We start from the raw sequence: 22309 nt of genomic DNA on the forward strand, positions 1-22309 counted from the left end.
ATCGTGTAGCCTGTGACAATATTCCACTGGTTTGGGAATAGATTCAATAGAATGTGTGCGATAACAAAACGTATGCAATGATCACTTTTCATCATCATATTTTTTATAGGACCCGTTCTGACCTCTGATCCGGGCGGGCGGGTAGCCTAGTGGTTAAAGTGTTCGCTCGTCATGTCGAAGACCCGGGTTCGATTCCCGACATGGGTACAATGTGAAAAGCCTTTTTCAGGTGTCCACCGCCGTGATATTGCTGGAATATTGCTAAAAGCGGCGTTAAACCAAAGTCACTTCCACACTCCCTGAACTGTGATCATCAGACGTCACTGTTAAGTAATGGGCACAGCCTGTCCTTTCTCGCCACATTATAAGATAGCAATACAGAACCTCGGGTCTAATTTAAATAGCTCTCCCTGACCCCAGTGACTTCGGATAATGGGTGTAAATAACGTTATAAGACCTGTTTAGAAATAGATAAGATTGAAAGCCACATGTCGCTATTACGGAAAGGTGGCCAACTGTTGAATTCAGTCCCGTGTTCAGCAGCCATGATACGCGCATGTATTTTCGGTCTCCTTATTGGTGTTTCACAGGCATTCCTGTTCGATTTCGGAAGTAAGTCTTTCAATGTTATTCCCATCATTTCATAAGATATAAATATGCAAATGTAGGTAGGAGTTTATTGTGTTGCTACGTCGTTGTTTTTTGTCTTAGTTCGAATCTTGTCTTTACCCTTAATATGCCAAATCGGATATAAATCCGATATACATTATGTTGTCATACTGTATTGGTATATAAATGTTTCACTAAGTTTTGTTAAAGAGGACGTAGTGTAACTGTTGGTTCGTGAATAAGAAGCGCAGTGGTGAGATGATGCCTATTATGACGCGGGTTCGAACCCCGTTAAGAAATGTTTTTGCAAAGTTTTTCCCATGTGTTTAAATAAAATTCTGTCAATTGTACATTAAATAAAAGGAGGGTTCTCGATAATGTAGGCATGTGAAGCCGATATGACGTCACACTCACAGATGTTTAAATCCTGATATTATCAATCATATCCTAAATAGTGTTCACCTACAAGTATTCATATCAGTGATGGTTAATATCATATGCCACGGATTCCCCCTTTGGGGATTTCTTATCAGAATAAGGGGCTGTCGGGTAGCCTAGTGGTTAAAGCGTTCGCTCGTCACGCCGAAGACCCGGGTTCGATTCCCGACATGGGTACAATGCGTTAAGCCCATTTCTGGTGTCCCCCGCCGTGATATTGCTGGAATATTGCTAAAAGCGGCGTAAAATCAATCTCGCTCACTCACTTATCAGAATAGGCCTCCAGTCACCATGCTTGACCGCACGCAACAAACTAAACTGTCCTTAGCTTATAATCTTCATTACTTCTTTGTTTCAGCCAGCAACTGGAATGGTCTTAAAGGTTAGAAATATAATATTCATATTAATATTTGTTGTAAACGAAACGAGCAGTTCAGGTCACAATTGATAAATAATTACATTTTAATCGACATATTTGAGACAGGAAACACCGTATTTCTGTTTTGTTTTGATATTGACGCGTCATTCCGGTACAAGTCATCTTGTAGGTGACGAAAGTGTGAATATCGGTGATCCGCCTTTTTGAAAAGGGCGACTTAAAAACATTCCGTTTCAGAACCGATTGGTCCCCAGCAACCCATGGTTGTCGTAAGAGGCGACTTAATGAATCGCGTGGTCAGGTAATTTAGCATTGCGTGTCATTGTACATCGAGGCGTGGATCACAGCTTTGTCTGGACCAGACTCGATTATTTACAGGCCGCCTTTATATAACTGTAATATTGCTGAGCGTCGCGGTAAACAACAAAAAAGACGTTTTAAGAAAATAAGTACCTTGCGAACTTTAATATGAATATGAATGTGAATATCCACTCCATGAAATAGGAATGTTAGCTGAAATCGGGCCCAAGAGGTTGAGACAAGGATGTTTTGTTTTGAAAGTTGATATGATGGATGCCTTTTTAGAATGGCTGTATCTCAGGTTCCCCTGTTGCTATCTCCTTCCTCAGTGACGTGGGACGCCAACATCTTCAGCTCCCGGGCCTTCAGCAGCCTCCCCAGGACGGAGTCTGACGCCAAGCGGGCAGGGTTCACCATGATCTCAGACTGTGGAGGTACGACCTGCTTGAGATGAGCCGATACACTTTTATTTAGATGTGATACACGATACCATAGGAGATGGGATAAGCGATGTGTCACGCGATGCGATACATGATGGGATACACTATGAGTGAGTGAGTGAGTGAGTATGGTTTTACGCCGCTTTAATCATTACATCCAGAAATATCACGGCGGAGGACACCACAAATGGGCCTCAAAAAATTGTACCCATGTCGGGAATCGAACCGGGGTTTCGCCGTGACGCGCGACCGCTTTAACCACCAGGCTACTCGACCGCCCCTGATACACTGTGGGATACACACTGCGATACACAATGAGATACACTATGTGATACACGATACAGTACCTGAAAACCCGACACATGTCATAATGGAGTCATAAGATGACGTGAGATATTGCCAATACATTCAGTAAATTTTAGTTAAATCATCCGATACGCGATATTCATGTATCGCCCAGAGTAAATTATTTAAGACTACGGCCACATGGTTGTCGTTTTTAGAAATTTGTTTAAAGGCCCACAATGTGTGCTTAAGTGCAAAAAAGAAACACACATTTGAGTTAATGATGAGTAATGCGTCTGCTAAAGCCAGGACTAAAAACCTCGCTTCTGCAATTATTATAATAAACTAGGCAAGCATCACATACGCGTGTTCTTATTCCTTCCAGGAGTTATGTCTTCTGTGTGCGTCAGTATGTGAAAGCCATGTATTGGTAATTTTACGACAGAACATACATGCTCAAAATATGTGTTGGAATGTGAATATGTTAATGTGACATTTAGACATATTTATAAATACACGTTGTATCTCCTGCACAGCCAAATCAAACTTCGCCGGCAAGCGTTATGTGTTGTCGGGCGACACCGCCGTCGTGCTGTTGTATGACGTCAACGGCTACATAGCCGGGATCCAGGCAGGGGTGAGTTATCATATATCATAGCTCTATGAGCATATGAGCATACAGTGTACAGCATACTGCCCTATGAGTATATTATATACAGTTCTAGGAGTCTTCTCTTTCAGAAAATTATTTTCTTACCTGTTTCCAACAATATCTAAATCAATCTTAGATAAACTCTGAAATTTGACATGATGAGGTGAACTGGGTATTTTACGTCGCGTCCGGGTGCATTTGGTTCTTGCAAAGAGCGTTTAATGAAGTTACGTGAAATGGGGATTAACGTCGCGTTCAAGATTATTGCACTTATATAGCGAAGTGCTTTCACGAAATTTGAAAGGAGAATGTTTTTAACGTAACATTGTGCTGGGATTCTCCCCTCGTATATCACTGCATCCATGTCTTGATGCTTTGCCAAAATCACTTCGTTTCTTCTAAAACTACAGTTTTCATTCGCTTTGGAATATATCAAAACTAAACCGTCAAAGAACTGATTGTTAGAGTAATGATATGCATGGTATTTCTAGAGTGGAACAAGGCTGAGCTCATCATTCATCATCAGTTAGACAACCATATTCCTTGCACACGGGTGGCCCAGTCGCTGTGCAGAGTTGCGTCCCTTGGGCACGTCAGAAACCTATGATTGTGGGTTCGAATCCCGGTTCGCCCCGATTATGTTTCTAGGTTGGTCAGCACCATACCCGTGCTCGTGGGTTTTACCGAAGTGGTAAACGTCTGAGACCGGCATCACTTCGGGCTTTCCTCCTACATTAAGCTGACACGCCGCGATATAACTGGAATACTGTTAAAAGTGGCGTTAAACCCAACTCACTCACTCACTCACTTGCATTTGTGAGTACAGAATCAAGTGGCTTATCACAGTATTGATGCTCGTCACCTTCTGTTGTAGTTCCCTGCAACACTTCAGAACGGCTACCCCCACGCTCCTCTGAAGAACCACCCTTTTGTCATGTCCGACGGGAAACAATACATCACAGCCTACTTCGTGGATCCAAGTCAGTACATCCGGCTAGTTCTTCTACAAACAGCCTATATTTGTTATTCAAATGGTTCAAAAACGGTTGTTGAACCCCGTACGAAGCACACTTGTAATAATGATGCTGCGCCTTGCGACATTGTAGACGTCATGCAGACATCAGTGTCGGATATGTGCCCCACGACTATCAGGATTCGGGTGCCGTGGGGTTGAATTCCAGTACGCCTCTTATGATCCTGTGATTGTTCATCTTCCCGGGACAAGCGTGCCCACTAGCCTATATTAAAGCACTTTTATAAAAATGCGAGTAGACGCTCAGTAGATCAATGCCTATGCTTCTGTTGGTTGAAAAATACCTACGATCTGCGTCACTTTGGGCTATTTTCCAGCATTAGCCTGAAATACTGTTGTGGTGCATGGATGCATGTCATTTTGAGGGGATGTTTGTTACTGTTTGGTGGTTCTAGCTTGTTCAATGCATCACAATTGAAATTTCAATATTTGATTGAAAAGAAAAAAAATCAAAAATGTTTTTGTCAATAGCTCAAAGGGCCAAAGGCCTGAAACTTGGTGCGTGAGATGGTGACCTTGTACTCGAAGAACTAAATTTGTTCAAAGCAACTTGATCAGAAATCACATATGACTGCCTGTGGCCATATTTGAAAATACAAAAAAGCACGAGTCATCCGTCATAATTTCCTCACAATTTACCAATGAAGTTTAAACTTCATATGCTGGTTCCTACCGCCGATGGCACTTTAATTATATGGTGAAATGTGTACAATAAACATTTGACGAATAGCAAACGCATATTTATGTTAAGTTTTGATCACACCCCCTTCTTTCGAAAAAAAACCTGAAAACGCTTGTGGTTGCTATGGTTTCAGGCACAATCTGCAGCAAGGGCAGGACCAGCAATTTGTTTAACTCGGAGGGTACCGGAACTGACCTCTTTATCCAGAATGGCACCACCCCCTCCCAGATACTGAAGATACCCCACAAGGAGACCGACGTGCAGAAGACAATGTGGACCAAGGGTCATTGCTTCCCTACCATGGGTGAGTGGGGCAACACTAGAGTCGTTACTTCATTGTACTGTTATGAAACAAGGGTACAGGGACAGCGCGCTTCGACGACCTTTCATCATTTATCCTATGGGCTTAAAAAAGGAAAAACAAAACGCTTTTTTAACACATGTGCTAAAATTAAGTTGAAAAACTGATTGATCAACATGTGTTCAAGCTCTCTTCTATTTGGCTGATTTGCACCCCTGATAATTTGGCTGTATCAGACTTACATTGGAACTGTTCCTGTTGTATGGTCTTCAAACCCACATAACATGCGACACAGGGGTACAATACAAATACCTTTACTTGATAGAGACGACCCGTGAAGATTCGGGGTCGAATAGGTCTTCAGCAACCCATGCTTGCCGTAAAAGGCGACTAACAGGATCGGGTAGCCACTCGCTGACGTGGTTGATGTCATCGTATCCGAGTTGCGTGGATCGGTGCTCATGATGTCAGTAACTGGATTGTCTGGTACAGCTGGAATATTTACAGACGGCCGTCATATAGCTGGAATATTGCTGGATGCGGCGTTTAACAAGAAACAAGCAAACAAACTTGACAGAGACAACAGCGAGACAGATTACAATCATGGAAATCGGATCACGCGTCACAGTCTATGACTTCACGTGCAGGCACACACTACTGTTGGGGGACCGTTGCGTTTGGGCGAAGCGGTCATATATCGGGACCAACCTCACACTGTCGAGAGGGTAATTTTGTTGCAAAGGTATATCAGCGTAAATTTACACCATAATCATCCATTATTGTTACAGTTGTTTGCAGACACAATTACCGTAATTATGAACTTGTCAACAAGAGTTTAAAAAAGTGTTGTTTTTTTCCAACGCGTTGAAGGGGTGCACTATTGGTACAACATACGGAAGGACATGAGCTGTGATGAGTTCTACCCTGTATTCCTACTCTACAATGGCGGAAAACTGAACGCTTTCGGATGGGCTTTCAACGCCGACCTGTCTTCCACTCGCTTCGAACATCCACCATTGCTGTCATTTGGGGTTCGTTTTACACGCATATAATGATTCTCTTTCGCTTTGCTTATGATAATATTAGTCAGTATATATATATTAATAATTAAATAAGTGGAGTAAGATTGAACACAGTTTTAAAAGGCTAGCGCTTTCAACTCGTACCACGTACGAGTCTCATCAGGCCATAACTAAATAACGGACATATATATATATATATATGTGTGTGTGTGTGTGTGTGTGTGTGTGTGTGTGTGTGTGTATATATAAAAGCACAGTAAAGTATATATATGGTATTATAATTCCTGTTTGATAATAGCTGTTGTGTTAGTGCGCATGCCCGTGTGTGGATGACTGAGAAGTTTAACGTATCATTGGCTGAATATATTCAATAATTTAAATACAATGTCAGTCTCTTTCATGAGCTTGTTTTTGCACATCGTATAATAAATTATTTGGGTTAATCTGACATGAAACAAGCTTTGATTATGGACTCAGAACAAATTAACTGACAATGTAGTTAAATACCAGTAAGTACGTTTAATTCCAACTCTCCATGAGATATATATTTATGATAGGTTCAGCAGAACCTTACACATGAATGTCACATTCTAATTGCTCATTCTATTATTTCCAATGTACCACGCTCACATTTCTGATGTTCACCGTTCGCATTGACGAACTCTTGGTATTACATTTGCAACATACCAACCGCAACTTTGTGTCTCGAATTAATGATGGAAGACGCCATTCTGGATAGACCTAGGGGGAATAACTCGTAGTTTGTTTTCTGTCGTCTGCTATTTTTCTATGAATGTGAAAAATGGACAAAGTGGATAAGTGTCTATCTGTGGTACTCTTACCCATTCGGACCAAAGCATGCATGCATAAGACAAACATAATTAGCTGTGTGGTTTGATATATTCGTTATCCTCCGGTTCCTCGGGTGACGTGGCTTGAAGTGCCCTCTGTGATAGTTCATGTAACTATGTTACCCTTCGAGACAACATGGACAAGTTATATTATTTATTTCAATGCCAGTGCAACAGATGCGTGTTCAATTGCACCTACCATGAATGTTTCAGTGTAATTCTAACGTTAACATATCAACTACTGCGATATCTGACATCATTCTTTGTACGCCAGGCCTTCTTGAACCCAGTACCCGACTGTCTGAGCAAGGAGGGGCGTCTCTCAACCATGCACATCTATCTTACAAGCCGCCCGGAGCTGGACACATGTTGATTGGTCAACAACGTATCACGTGGCCAAGGAAAACCTTTTTCTCAGGCACACATTGTACACGTTCAGCAATAAAGGTGTTTGGTATGGTATACAATAAATATAAGGTTGCCTTGATTTACAATGTGCTAAGGAAAATTAGAATCGTCTCTCGATAAATCAAAATACTTGAATTCCACTCAACACCCCCACCTGCATTCTGTTGCATAGGGGCGGTCGGGTAGCCTAGTAGTTAAAGCGTTCGCTCATCACACTGAAGCCCCGGGTTCGATTCCCGACATTGGTACAATCTGTGAAGCCAATTTCTGGTGTCCACCGCCGTGATATTGGTAGAATATTGCTAAAAGCAGCGTAAAACCAACCTCACTCACTCACTCACTCACTTCTATTGCATAATTATCCACCACTCTGTCCTGAAGTGAATCTGGGTTGGACTCAACTGTTTTATTCGACTCAACTCTCTCACGGCCAGCATTGAGAGGAATCCACATTGGACCTCGATTCACTAGTTTCACTTGTTCACGTAACTATCACGTTACACAACACAATCTGACAGCAGTCTTGACACTTGGACAAATGTTGCTCGATATCAGCGAGTGAGTGAGTGAGTGAGTGAGTGAGTGATTGAGTATGGCTTTACGCCGCTTTTATCAATATTCACGGCGGGGGATACCAGAAATGGGCTTCACACATTGTACCTATGGTGGGAATCGAAACCGTGTTTTCAGCGTGACGAGCGAACGCTTATACCACTGAGGCAACCCCACCGCCCTACTCGATATCAGATAACATACGTACTTTCTGCTAAATATAAAAAGGTTAAATCCCCCGTCATGGTTTACAAACTGTATGAGCATGATATTTTTTTAACGCCGTTCTCAGCAAATTCAACTATATGGAAGCGGCCTGTAAATCATCGCGCCAGACAGCCAAGTGATTGATATGACGGTCTTCGTCCCAAGCCGTTGACACTCAATGAACCAGACACAGATACTGACCATTAAGTCGCCTCTTACGACTAGAATTGGTTTCTGGAGACTTTTTATAATATCGTCAGTGCCAGAAAATTAATAGTCCCGATTATCCCCCGAAGCAGATTACATTGGGTGTAAAAGGCAAAGTTATAGATGTGAAAATTATATGAATGGATCACTGAAAGTGAGTGATAACACCAGATGTTCGCGAAACCGCTAGCATGTTTCATAATAGTTGTTGGGCTTGAGGTAGGAGTTCACACAGTGGTGGTTTGCTGTTTAAATTGTTATTAAGAAAACACATAACAGCTGAAGAGACCGCTAGAGACCAGCAGTAGTGTTAATGACGTTATCTCTATTATAACGTTACTAGTAGCGTGTTTTGGCAAACTGTTGCTTTTGTTGGGAGGATATCCAGAATCCAGTCCGGCTGAAAAGCAACCGCTCAACGAGACCGTCAAATCACCTTCCTTGGCGAAATCAAACTGTACTATCTATCTTAAATATCTCTCCAGTCTTGGACTGGGTAACACGCATCTTCAGACAGACGTCATCAGTCATATGCAAAGGTTCCGAGACTGGCTATGTGGCCACCCATGTCTGTGCTTCACCCTGCACATTTCTCTAGTTTTGTCAGTTGCAGTGGGTGTCTCATGCTAAAAAATAGAGTCCACGTAGGACCAATGAAATCGATGAGCGCATTTTCCTCTGTGTCTACCAGTGCAATGAACTTTTGGTATAATACATGTGCTCAAGTTGACCTGACCGTATTCGCACTAAATATTAGAGCTCACATAATAATAATGGCGGCATCAATTCTCGTTAAGGTATTGCTGACAGTTGAACATATTTATAGAAACATACAATGGAAAGGATCTTTGTTTATCTGTCTACCAGTCGAATTCCGTGTTATCTCATTCTGCTATGTCATCTTTCGATACTGCACGGTGGGAATGTCAAATGAATTAATTTCGAACCGATTTAAATCAACTGATCAAACCTAGGCCTCGGGTATATCTTCTATCAGTATATGTTTATCTATGCTTATCTAGATTTTGTTTTACACTACGACAAACTATGTTTCATTGACCGTTATGTGAGACAAAATATAGAGATGTGCCATGACCATTTCCTAGAAACTGTCAACACAAAGTTCCAAATACTTGAAACACTTTTAGAACCAGTTCTTGTATAAAAACGGATCTTTTTGTTGGATGTCATCAAGTAGATAGTGTGCCATTGTGTTCCCAAAAAAATGGAATGGTTAAGTCAGTGACATTGACTCAGAGTCTTTATGTCAGAATGTCTGAACAGCAGGCGAAGGTGGACATGAGCGCGCTCAAAGACACATTCCTAGAGTGCCCTGTGTGTGGAACATTTCAAAAAGACAGACCGATGTCTTCGTCTCCTCCATCCCTGCCTTCCTGCCTTTTGTACACAGTGTCTTCAACAGCTGCTTACGAAGGATGGAAATGCCCAGATCACATACCCTCTGTGTCGCCAGCTTCACAAAGCCCCAGCCTGGAAGGCTGACACATTGCCCATGGATCCTGTCTGAGCGAAGATTTTGTCCAGATCAAAAACGAAGGGAATGTTCCTTGCACAGACTGCCCCGAGGGAAGTACATCGGAGTCAAGGTGTCAGGAGTGTTCTGTATATCTCTGTAAGGATTGCACATACGTACACAAACGTCATCGACTGACACACGACCATCCAATCATTTCCCTGGTTGATATACTACAACAGCCCCTGAACACATTTGGCAAGGGTCATTTCTGCACTCATCACCCAAAACACCAGTTGGAGTTCTTTTGTGCTACTGATGAAACACTGTGTTGCATGTCTTGCACAGTTCTGGAACATAAAGGTCATGACTTCAAGAAATTAGAAGAAGCTGCTAAAAAACGACAAGAGGAATTGGAAACATCAATGCAGGCAGTCCATGCAAATGCCCAACAACTGCGTCAGAGGCGACTGTCTGAAGAAAAGCATCAAAATGCAATCGTGCAAGCTCAGGGAAAGGCCAAATCCGATGTGATATCCCTGATTGATGTACTACAACAGTCCCTGAATATGTTTGGCAAAGGGTCACTTTTGTAGGATGTAAAATTACTTTATTTGTTCATCATAAATTATAACACTTCCAGTTATGCCATGAAAACTGGCAACATTGATGATGTGGTTTTGAGGAACAATCACTCACCAACTCTCCTGTTCTTCCATATTTGATCATTGTTCAATAACAGTGAGAGGTTAATAAAATTTTAAAGTTAAGTGGTGGTTAACAGATCTTGTTGTTTAGATCTATGTTATAAAGAGAAACCAAATAAATGAAAATAATCTGACCTAATTTAACTACTATTACATTATGTAATCCAGTATAGGGCCATATTAACCACTTCTCTCAAAAAAACTTTCCGCCTATTTCCAATTTGTTTTATTATGACTCTTGAAACACATGAAACTTCTTGTTACGATTTTGAACATTCAGGGAAAAATATGTTTGGTAAGTTGAAATAAATCAATAAATGAATATACAGTAGAATGTCTCCAAACTTTCAATGGTGAAAATCATAGACATCATGGCCTCGATTTTAGGTTTTAGACTTTAGATTTTATGAGAGTTTCATTTTAACGTATCGTCAGACAAAAATGCGATAACTTCGTGGTGATATCTTTCTAAATCTTTGCATTATTTGCCACTGTATTCGTAAACGCGGAATTCAGCGTGTCGAAATTACTTTCCACACCTGACACAATGACATCTATGTCAGTCGAGGAGAAGTTTCTTTTTCTTTTCTTTAGTCCAGAAGCGTCCAGAAAATATATTTCCGTTTCGAAGGGGAACAACTCTAATATTGCAATCTTCCGTGTTTCCACACAAGAGAGTTTTTTGCTGATGCAGTTGGTTGCTGCTGGATTTACTATTCAAACCACCAGACTTGACAGGTAATGGTGGAATTTCGATGTGTTATTAAACTTCAACAGGTTTGTAGCCATATAACCCACCATATAAGCATTTGTTTTATTCATGTTAAGCATCTGGCTCGTCTTTGGTGAAAATTAAACAGGTGCGCTTCCATTTCCGGGTTTAGCGTTGCTATGCAAGTTAGGATGTTGTAATATCGTAATGTCACTCTTATCTTAGAGGGGTTTACGACGGGCTTACGATACTTTTGTGAAACGGTCGTAAAATATGTCGCTAGGACATCCAAAACTAGGTCGTAGCGGTATATTAGGAGGTCGTAGCGCTGAAAGGCTTTCGTGATTTGATAGTGATTCATAACCGCATGCTTATGATATAGTCAGAATCATTCAGTGGACGTAGCATAAATGTCTTATGATCATGGAAAGGATTTGTCCCTTTTTTCTATGAAAACAATGTCTATAAAGTTTCAGTCACACATATCAGAGACAACATATAGAATCAAGCAGGGCACGAAGGCGCCGCGATGGGCTGTGCAGAGTTGCGTCCCTTGGGCACGCCAGAAACCTATGATTGTGGGTTCGAATCCTGGTGCCCCGATTATGTTTCTAGGTTTGTCAGCACCATACCAGTGCTCGTGAGACCTGCATCACTTCGGCCTTTCCTCCCACATTAAGCTGACACGCTGCGATATAACTGGAATACTGTTAAAAGCAGCGTTAAACCCAACTCACTCACTCACTCTAGAATCAAATTAAACCAGAGTAAACAACTTGACCCCTAACCAACCATTTGACTGGTAATTGCTTTTATGCTTAAAGGATTACACACAGAGAATACCCAAAATTTGTATTTAGTACAGTTTGTAGTGACTGTTGTGATACATGCGTGAATTTGCGTTATAATAATTGTGGTATCATGGCGGTATCAATTGTCATTTTCATATCGCTGACAGCTGACATGTTTATATATAGAAACAATGGAAAATATCTTCTACTGATCTATCTGTCTACAAAAATTAAAATATTAAAAAATATAATTTGATACTCACGTACTCTGCATAGCGGAAATATCAATAACTTGATTTCTTATCCATGTTTAATCTACTGATGAAACCTATTCCTGAGATATATATTATATCTCTACATCTTTAACTGTGCTTATCTAGATTTTCTCATGTCGATGTCTTGTTCCACACAATGAATCACTGATTATTTGGTGAGACGAAATACCAAGACATGCTTTGACCATTTCCTGGAAACTGAGTGGCTGAGGGGCAGGGTGAAATAGGGGTAATTTGGTGTTATTGCATTAAAACGATTTCTTCTCTGGAACTAAGAGATAGATATCAACCATATTTGGTTAGAAGCATTCTCCAATGGTGGGGATTCAAATTGGAGAAATGGAGGAGCTGAAGGCCCCCAGATTTGCCATCCACCCCTTTTAAATGCTGACAGAGACAAAATTATGAAATATTTGCAGTATTATGTGCATGTACAATGCAAATGTATATTTTGTCATGATTGCGTAAATATCCAGGTGAGCGATACAGGCCCTATGGGCCCCTTGTTAATACTTGTGTAACGATAGATGATTGGAGTCACATTAGTGTCCACATTAATATGATATTATCATCTGACTATCATTGACGGGAACCAGTTGTATTTAATTGGATGTTCTGTGGTGATGTCATGAAATAGAAAGTGTTACATTGTGTGCCACATGGAAATGGTTAAGTGAGTAACATTGACTCAGTGCCTTGATGTCAGGTTACTTTGCGTGTTCACACGGTTCTCTATCATGTAATCAGTAGGAAGTTGGCCCAGGAGTAGTACATTATGCATAATGTTTTTGTTACAGAATGTCTGAACCTCAGGAGAAGGTGAACATGAGTGCCCTCAAAGACACATTCCTGGAGTGTCCTGTGTGTGTGGAACATTTCAACCAGACAGACCGTCGTCCTCGTCTCCTCCACTCCTGCCTCCATGCCTTCTGTACCCTGTGTCTTCAACAGCTGCTCACGAGGGAGGGAAACGGTCAGATCACTTGCCCTTTATGTCGCCAGGTCCACAAGGTCCCAGGGACGGCCGACACATTGCCTGTGGATCCTGTGAGAGCGAAACTTGTGGATTTTGTGCAGATCAAGAACGAAGGGAATGTTCCTTGCACAGACTGTCCCGAGGGAAGTACATCGGAGTCAAGGTGTCAGGAGTGTTCTGTATATCTCTGTAAGGATTGCACATACGTACACAAACGTCATCGACTGACACACGACCATCCAATCATTTCCCTGGTTGATGTACTACAACAGCCCCTGAACACATTTGGCAAGGGTCATTTCTGCACTCATCACCCAAAACACCAGTTGGAGTTCTTTTGTGCTACTGATGAAACACTGTGTTGCATGTCTTGCACAGTTCTGGAACATAAAGGTCATGACTTCAAGAAATTAGAAGAAGCAGCTAAGAAACGACAAGAGGAATTGGAAACATCAATGCAGGCAGTTCATGCAAATGCCCAACAACTGCGTCAGAGGCGACTGTCAGAAGAAAAGCATCAAAATGCAATCGTGCAAGCTCAGGGAAAGGCCAAATCCGATGTGAGTGCATACTTTACAAGTTTGACGAATATTATCAATAAAAGAAAAGCATATTTGGATGAAGCCATCGACCAAAGAAGTAGCACAATGCTGTCTCTGTCTGAAAAGGAAGTAGCAGCGATAGACCAGACTCTTGCTGTTATGGACTCAACTGAAACGTACTTCGCACAAGCCAGGGAGAAGGCCGATGTCGTGGAAATGCTGCAGATGTATCCTGCAATGAAGAGAAGTTTGGAAGCATCAGCTGATGGACAAAGACAAGGTCGACCAATGGCACCGGAAGTTGTGACATTTAATCCCACAAATGGAAACATTGTCAAAACATTAATGTCAGAAGTAGGATGCGTGAGAGAATGTTCTGAGACTCAGAAAGGTAGGTACACCATCTGTTGTGAGATTACCTATGCCGTCGTATTAGTTAATGGCAGTGTGGTTTCCATGGGTGTTTATCATTGTTACAAGTTGTCCGACAAAAGTTCCTGTGACGTTGAATAATATTTAATGCAAAGTTATTTTTTTTACCAAATCTGAAACAATTTTGGTTTGCAACAGATAAAAGACTCCTGTAAGTGTTCAAATGGTTTAATTTGCCATACTGACTTCAGAAAATGCGGGATTTCATAAAAAACATGAACATGCCAAAATGTCAATTTACAAATCAATAGCGTGTGTGTCCACCTCTGGTTGCAATGCAAGCAACACATCTTCGTCTCATGGAATGGACCAGGCGTCAAACAAAGTCCTGTTTGATATCTGTCCATATCTGCTGGAGCATGTTTCGAAGTTCCTGGAGTGTCTGGAACACGTGGTGGACATCGAAGGTGCATATCCATCTCATCCCACATGTGCTCGATTGGTGAGAGATCATGGGAGCGAGCCGGCCAGGGGATGACATTCACTTTGCTTTTTTGAAGAGAATCCTGAGCAAGTCAAGCAATATGAGGCTGGGCGTTGTCATGTTCAAAGGTAATGCCTGGGCCATGACGATGCAAAAACGGTAGAACAACAGGGCTGATGATCTCGTCGGGGTAGAGCTGTCCATTATCAAACGGGTCCTCTGTCTTGCTGTTATCCCGCCCCATACCATAACACTGCCGCCCCCGAACCTATCTTCTTCCATGACACAATGATTGATGTAACGTTCACCTCGACTTCGGTACACTCGAATCAGTCCATCACTGTGGCTGAGGTGAAAACGAGACTCGTCAGTGAATAGAACTTGTCCCAACTGCATGGCCGTCCAGCGTAGACACTGTCTGCACCACTGTAGACGTGCTTGACGGTGGTTTCCTGTCAAAATGGGACGTCATGCGGGTCTTCTGGCGACAATCCCTGCACATTTTAGGCGACGACGTATGGTTTGTGAAGATATTCGTCAAAGGCCAGGGATGCTTCCTGCAGTCACTGTTGCTGGCTGGAATCGATTACGTAGGTGTGTTGTTCGAATCCAGTTGTCATGTGGATTATTGGTTACGCGTGGCCTGCCACTCCGAGGATGGTCTGACTGCATTTGTCTGTTGGCAAAGTTTCCATAAACACCAAATGGTGTTTCTTTGGACGTTAAATTGTCTTGCAACATCACATTGACTCGATCCTACTTCAAGCATACCAATGGCTCGCAAACGCTCATTTTTCGGACAGGTGTGGCATTTCGTAATGTTGAATAATTGCGAAATTTGTGTGTTTTTCTGTGTGGTTGTTATCAGCTCGTTGCTAAACAATGCATATGAAATCCTGTTAACGCACATTTTTTTATATCCATTTTGGGTAGTGAAATGCATGGGGCTTACATAAAAGTAAACTTTTGCATGGAGCAGATGCCTGTAGCAGATGCGTTTTCGTGACTTGATTCCATACATGTACTACAATATTGAAAACCAAACTTTACTTGTTTGAAAAATACACTAAAATACTGGTGTCACAGGAAACAGTGTTTTGCAATGATATTACCATCTGTCTGGAGAGCGGAAGGTTGGGGTCTGATCCCCAGATTGCATCATACTGAAAGACTTCAAAAGGTGGTTGTTACCATGCTTGGCGGTAGGCAATAAGCAAATATATAACAAGCACTTCTTGGAGTTGGTAAAGTGCCTGTGTCGGGCACATCCTTGTTAAACAGCGGCATGGTATCTCATGATGATCAGCGGCTAAACACTATAAAACTGGCATGATTCAGGGCTAGTACAAGCAGCCACATACACACGGTCATGCACGTCGCCATATAAATTAGGGCTGGGACGAGTCCAAATTTACTACCCAACCCCCTATTGCCCGACCCTACCCGGGTACCCACTGCAAGTCTCAAAAGTAGGGAACAAAATGTCTGATTGGTAATTGTTTTATGGCAGCCCTGGCTAAAACTATTTACATACATGTATCAAACAATCAGATCTTGCGTTCACTGAAGTTGACTGAAGCTTTATCTTTACTCAAACATTTACAAGTCAAAAGGAATGTGTGCATCGTCAGAAAGAAATGCGAACATTAGCGACTTGTAGTGTAACCACTTAGCTACAATAAGTTTTTGTCATTAATCAATATATCACATGACTAACCACGGGTCCGGGTAGTCCTGTGGGTACCCGGGTCCTACTCACCCGACCCGAGTACCCGAGTTACCCTTCCCAGCCCAAATATTAATGCAATAATCTTGAATGCAATGTAAAACCCAATTTTAGCTTACCTCACCTTGTAATGATGTAAACTTTATAATACAATAATATTATACTTTATTCCCCTCTTTTCAGAAAAGAATCAACTTCTACAGTGTTTGGATGAAGTATATGATGCTGCTTTAAAATACAAAAGCAAGAATGAACTGATGAAACATTTCCAAGAGAAAACCTTCACCACCGAACGAGACACGTGTGCCATCTGCCTGAATCAGATCGTTGAAGCAAAGAAGATGAAGTGTGGACACTCTTTCTGTGAGAGCTGCCTTGACCAGGCATCCAGTGTGCCAGGCAGTTGTCCTGTGTGTAAAATATGTTGTAAAGTAATAACTGGACATACGCCTCCCGGGAAGATGGAGACATGTCTTATCCCTGACAGGCTACCTGGCTATGAGCAACACAACACCATACAGATAACATACAATTTTCCGAATGGAGTTCAGTCTGTAAGTACAGGAGTGTCTCACTGTCGTTCAGTGCGATGTTTATGAACCAGAAAACAAACAAAATGTTAAAGTTTTGCCAGTGATCACTTGGGTATTGATGTTCATTATGACTATGACTTTATATTCATTAGGTTTGTATGAAAGGTCGAGAGGGAGCATTGGTGTATGTGACGTTTGGTTTATTGTAAGTTGATCATGTGTGACATTGTTTACAGTTACACAGGCTTTGGATGTAAAGAAAGACTACGCGATATTGCGATGCGAAAGGCCGTTCGCAATATTGCATTATCGTTATATCACATAATAAGGTACGGCAAAATTTGTCACGCTCGAGAGGATTTGAATACTAGTGGGTGAATTTAATTATAACCTTGTAATGGTACTCATAGTGTATTAGTATTGGATGCATCCTGGTTCAGGGCGAAATACTTGAACATAAATTCGAACGGTTTCATATATTTATGTAGATAGAAAGATACAACAGAAAGAGCATGTGTGTTAATTTCAATTTCAGCCCAAGTATGTTTGATAGGGGTAGGAAATAGAAATACTAAGGAATAAATATTTCTCTACTCTTTACTTATAACAGACACACACACATGCATGATGCATTGCACATTCATACAAATTGAACACCCATCATACAAACCAGGCGTGACATTGTGTAACTGTCCATTCATTCATTGATTCGCACTTAATTTGTGACTTTTCGTTTGTGTTTGGTTTTAACAAATCTGTTTTGTTTCATTTTAATAGTCAGAAATAAGCAGTTACGATGACATGCATCAACCAAGTCAGCGAGTCTGACTAACCAATCCCGTTTGTCGCCTTTTACGGCATGATATTCTACCCTGATATTTCATGTAACAATGCTTATCTATAAGACATGTATTATGAACATAAGGTTGAGTGTGCATGACACTGTTTTCTATTTGTGTAATCCACCTGCCCTTCCAGCCCCATAAACGAGGTCAAAACGTCCTGTCTCTGAGTAAGAGGGTATACAAGGCTGTTTTGCGATAACGCCATTTAATGACAATGTGATAGAGCCAAAGTGTGATAGTGAGATAGGGGGATAAAGCGATAGAGTGACAGTGCAATAGTAAAATCAGTTAGTCGAAATAAATGATGTTACCGTATAAGATGTAGCACATACTCTGATGGGGAGTGTTTTCTTCTATTTAGGGACTGTCTCCGTGGTCTAGTGGATAGAGTGTCGATGGTTCGATTCCTGACCATGTTAAACGCAGGTGCTTGTTATCACGCCTGGCCCTCGGCATTAATGGGTAAGAAAAGGACTGGTCGTCTTGGATTCTGATTTTTTTGTGTCTGAGCTGATTGTATTATTGTCATACAACTCCAAGACCTATTTGAAAAAGCAAACAGCTGACATAATTTTCCATTCTTTATCATGTTTATATGTACTTTGAAATGTACATGGCATATGCGTAAATGTTTAATTCCAGTGTCTTAGAATCATATGTATGTGTTGTTGTATTGAACAAAGCCTGTATTGTCAATGCCGATGCTTGGTATTACTTGATATTTACATATTTAAATAATGTGTCATAGCGATGCTATGGGAGTATAGACGTTCTGTCGCACTGTCACATCATGGTATTGGTCTATCTCATAGCAAACTCGCTCTGTTGCCATGCCATATTCAGCTGTTTTAAAGCAGCACCGCTCTGTTTTATCGCATGATAGTCTATTTTAAACCGCCGTAAATCTTTGTTCTGTTGAACGTAGCCCCAGGAACCCGTCAAGGGAGATTTGAATCCATGGTATGTCGGCACCCTTCTGCCTGCTCTTGGGTTTCACCAAATAGACAAACACGTTAGACCTGTGTCAGGATGGGTTTCCTCCATTATCAAGCAGATACGCCGTGATTTCATCGAAATACCGTTCACAGCGTCACTGGACCATTTTCAATCAATCAATCATCTTTAGTTTTTAACATTCACAGTTGCCTTTCAAAAATATCGTTACTGGTTACTTTTGAAGACTCAGTAAATGATTGATGTATGAACATATTCCCTTTGATTGGTCAAGGAAGCCCTGTGTTATTGCATATGATTCAAATATCAATGTTTCTAATTCATTCCACGTTGCCTGAAAGAGGATGATCAGTTCTACATCATCCGAGAATGGTAATGGTAATGCTTGCCAAATAATCCAATAATCAAACATACATAAACAGATGTGTTTTCAATAAGAGATAAGAAATGATTATACTTCCAGGCACCACAGCCGCACAAGGTTGTGATATGCAAGATAGGAGATGTATAAGTTGCTGCGGGTTATCGTTTTGCTCTCGCTTGTCATAACACATACAGGTACTACATTCACTGAGATCTTGGTTGACAGGACGGGCATCCCAGGCCAGGAGTCAGGTATAGAGGGGGAGATTTCACCGCCTTCCTGCCCAACAGTCCAGAAGGTCAGAAGGTGCTGGGTCTGCTGAAGGTGGCCTGGGAGAGGAAGCTCACGTTCACAATCAAGATTAATCTCTTTTTTGTTTGGACTTTGATGTTTCGGATTCCTCACAAAGGGAAGAAGCATCGTTCAGCAGACATCAACCCAAGGTTTACGTTTACAATTTATCTCTCTAATGTTACATAAGACATCAAGATTAGTTAACATGCACTAGTATAGAAGATTAAGTGTTTTGATGAAATGTAATTTATTGTACAATCATTATTAAACCACATGTATTAACATTTGCTAAGAACTGATTTTTCTATGTAGGCATGACCTTTACTGGTTACATCAGCAGAGGATTCGGTCTGAGCAAGTAGTTTTATGTGACCGGGAGAGAAATAGGTGTTGGTAACAACTTCTTCAGTTACATTGTGAGATATTGTAGTATGTTCTGAAGAAACAGAGTTTCTGTCTGTCTGTCTGTCTGTCTGTCTGTCTTGTTTAGGATCACAGCACAGTGACATATATGCCAGAACGGAGCATGTGGAATATCAATACGTAGGAAGTGTTCTCTTTGGACGTTGATTATTTAATTGAAAAATCAAAGTAATTACGGGACTAAATGCCTCATTGACACAAACACATATCTTAAAATGTTTCAGTGTCTTTTACCCTGATCCAGACTACCTGAGAACAGTCCAAGAATCACTGAGGTCCCTTGGAGTGACAGAAGCAGATCTGCAATAACCGGACCAGAGAGGCCAACCTTTACTACAGGTGTGCAGTCAGACTCTCTGAATAAGGCACATCTTCAATAAAGACACGCATTCCTCATGGGACAGAGAGAGAGGGAGGAGAATAATGTTATTTGAAGTTAGGTGTTGGTGGCTTTTAAGTTGAAAATGATTAGTTTTGTCCCACAACCCATTAAGGGCACCAGGCCACAGAGATCCTCAAAGTTATTGTAATGTAAGGTTACATTTCTAAACAAGAAGTGTGTCATTACATTTCATTGGCTAATAGAACTAGTTTCATTTGTTTGGTAATGCACATGCTTTTCATGCTGTGAGCATGCTACATGCATGATCACTTGACTGGTGACATCAGGATTCGGAACACCTTTTTTCCTTGCTGGGAATGTGAAAACCATACTACAGGTTAGTTAAGTTTGTTTTAGAAAAATTGTTTTTTGAAAAGTATAAAATATGAATATGCTCGTCAGAACACATGGTTCAGCCCATAGTTGGTAATTATAAGTGTTGTATATATTTCTGTCATTTAATTCGTAATAATTATGGTAAAGTTACAGTACAAAAAGATTTTGCTAATATCTCAATTGTAATTAAGCAGGCACTTGAGTAGTATGGGTAATGGGGGTTCTGCCGCAACTCCACTGGAGCCAGATTTATATACCTATACTGCTACTACAGGGGGAATTTTTAATGTGTAAATGCTGATGCGATTCAACGATAGTCATGAGATTGCGGCAGAACCCCCATTACTTATACTACTCACTTGCCATTTACCTTTTGTTAATGTTCCTAATGTTGTTTTGATATTGAGTTATTTTTTATGTTCTGTACACGAGTAATGTGCCACCAACTACATGATAGTAGGTAACTGGCTATGTCAGTTACAGTTGGTATATGGATTATTATATTAGATGTAATACTGTTGATGGGACCATTGTACCCACAAGGTCAAATAAATAATAAAGAACTCAGCCCAACACATTGGATCATGTCGTCATTGATGCATCCGTTACATGTGTAAACGTGTGTGTGTGTCCATCACAATTATTCACCTGATAATATTCACAGTTCATTATTTTGTTTGAAATTTCTATTCAGATCATTGAAGAGCGGTGTAATTGTGTAGCTTTTGTTTGAAGTTTCTATTCAGATCATTGTAGAGCGGTGTAATTGTGTAGCTTTTGTTTGAAATTTCTATTCAGATTATTGAAGAGCGGTGTAATTGTGTAGCTTTTGATTGAAATTTCTATTCAGATCATTGTAGAGCGGTGTAATTGTGTAGCTTTTGTTTGAAATTTCTATTCAGATCATTGTAGAGCGGTGTAATTGTGTAGCTTTTGTTTGAAATTTCTATTCAGATCATTGTAGAGCGGTGTAATTGTGTACCTTTTGTTTGAAATTTCTATTCAGATCATTGAGAGGGGTGTAATTGTGTAGCTTTTGTTTGAAATTTCTATTCAGATCATTGTAGAGCAGTGTAATTGTGTAGCTTTTGTTTGAAATTTCTATTCAGATCATTGTAGAACGGTGTAATTGTGTAGCTTTTGTTTGAGATTTCTATTCAAATCATTGTAGAGGGGTGTAATTGAATGGCAAACTGAAAATTCTATTTTGCAATGACTATATGTTAACAGGGTGTGAACTTATCTGTTAAGCTTATATTCATAGTTGTTTCCTTTTGAGAAATATACACTTCTAAAGGAACCTTCAGGTCTGTTCATTGTAAACGTATCCATGTATGCTTCAACTCAAGCATTGTCAGCTTGCCTCCGCCAATGTTTCCCAATGGTTAACCACTGTGACCAACAGAGACTTCCCTGCATATCAGGTACAGGCGGATGACTATTACTTATAGGCACTAGTTTGCTAAGTGTGATTGTGCAGTGTCTCTTCATGCATATGATATTAAAATAAAACAACACATACATGTAATGATAAGAATCAATCGTTCTCGTGACACTTTTCTTCAGTCAATTTAAACAATGACATTAATGGCCTTGTGTATATAAACGCCCATGTAAGGATCATTATATGGGTTCGGCCGCCGGTTTTTTTGGCCTGTTTACAAATACTACACTGCGACTACTCTATTGAGGTTTTACGGCATGGGTACAATGTGTGAAGCCCATTTCTGTTGCCCCCCAGCCGAGATATTGC

General features: G+C 40.8%; 2 protein-coding genes across 5 annotated transcripts; both read left to right on the forward strand.

Moving 5' to 3' along the window:
* The first annotated feature begins 460 nt into the window (after positions 1 to 460).
* On the forward strand, positions 461 to 7463 carry LOC124138486. Its single transcript, XM_046505155.2, has 8 exons — positions 461 to 612; positions 1406 to 1429; positions 2056 to 2160; positions 2988 to 3088; positions 3978 to 4083; positions 4952 to 5122; positions 5990 to 6150; positions 7267 to 7463. The coding sequence occupies exons 1-8, from the start codon at positions 489 to 491 to the stop codon at positions 7363 to 7365; spliced, it is 891 nt and encodes a 296-aa protein (XP_046361111.1). The 5' UTR covers positions 461 to 488; the 3' UTR covers positions 7366 to 7463.
* A 3713-nt stretch (positions 7464 to 11176) lies between these two features.
* On the forward strand, positions 11177 to 22097 carry LOC124138484 (E3 ubiquitin-protein ligase TRIM33-like). 4 transcript variants are annotated; one of them, XR_006861637.2, is made up of 5 exons: positions 11177 to 11285; positions 13123 to 14234; positions 16609 to 16979; positions 18165 to 18265; positions 19347 to 19484. XR_006861637.2 is itself a non-coding variant. In XM_046505152.2 (5 exons), exons 1-5 carry the CDS (start codon positions 11236 to 11238, stop codon positions 20145 to 20147), a joined length of 1836 nt encoding a protein of 611 aa, XP_046361108.1. In that variant the 5' UTR covers positions 11177 to 11235; the 3' UTR covers positions 20148 to 22097. The 4 variants fall into 4 exon arrangements, 3 of the variants coding, with proteins under 3 accessions (XP_046361108.1, XP_046361110.1, XP_046361109.1); XM_046505152.2 differs by lacking the exon at positions 18165 to 18265 and adding an exon at positions 20063 to 22097 and having other exon boundaries at positions 19347 to 19564; XM_046505153.2 differs by lacking the exon at positions 18165 to 18265 and adding an exon at positions 20063 to 22097 and having other exon boundaries at positions 11187 to 11324; positions 19347 to 19564.
* The last annotated feature ends 212 nt before the right edge of the window (positions 22098 to 22309 follow it).

This window comes from Haliotis rufescens, unplaced genomic scaffold (assembly GCF_023055435.1).
Source record: "Haliotis rufescens isolate VD_foot unplaced genomic scaffold, xgHalRufe1.0.p SCAF_54, whole genome shotgun sequence".
NCBI lineage: Eukaryota > Metazoa > Mollusca > Gastropoda > Lepetellida > Haliotidae > Haliotis > Haliotis rufescens.

Coding starts and splice junctions, on each gene's coding strand:
- LOC124138486 (XM_046505155.2), top strand. CDS start 489: ATGTCGCTATTACGGAAAGGTGGCCAACTGTTGAATTCAGTCCCGTGT. Junction 613..1,405: donor ATTCCTGTTCGATTTCGGAA/GTAAGTCTTTCA, acceptor TCTTTGTTTCAG/CCAGCAACTGGAATGGTCTT. Junction 2,161..2,987: donor CATGATCTCAGACTGTGGAG/GTACGACCTGCT, acceptor TCTCCTGCACAG/CCAAATCAAACTTCGCCGGC.
- LOC124138484 (XM_046505152.2), top strand. CDS start 11,236: ATGCAGTTGGTTGCTGCTGGATTTACTATTCAAACCACCAGACTTGAC. Junction 14,235..16,608: donor ATGTTCTGAGACTCAGAAAG/GTAGGTACACCA, acceptor CCCTCTTTTCAG/AAAAGAATCAACTTCTACAG. Junction 19,565..20,062: donor TCAGCAGACATCAACCCAAG/GTTTACGTTTAC, acceptor AAAATGTTTCAG/TGTCTTTTACCCTGATCCAG.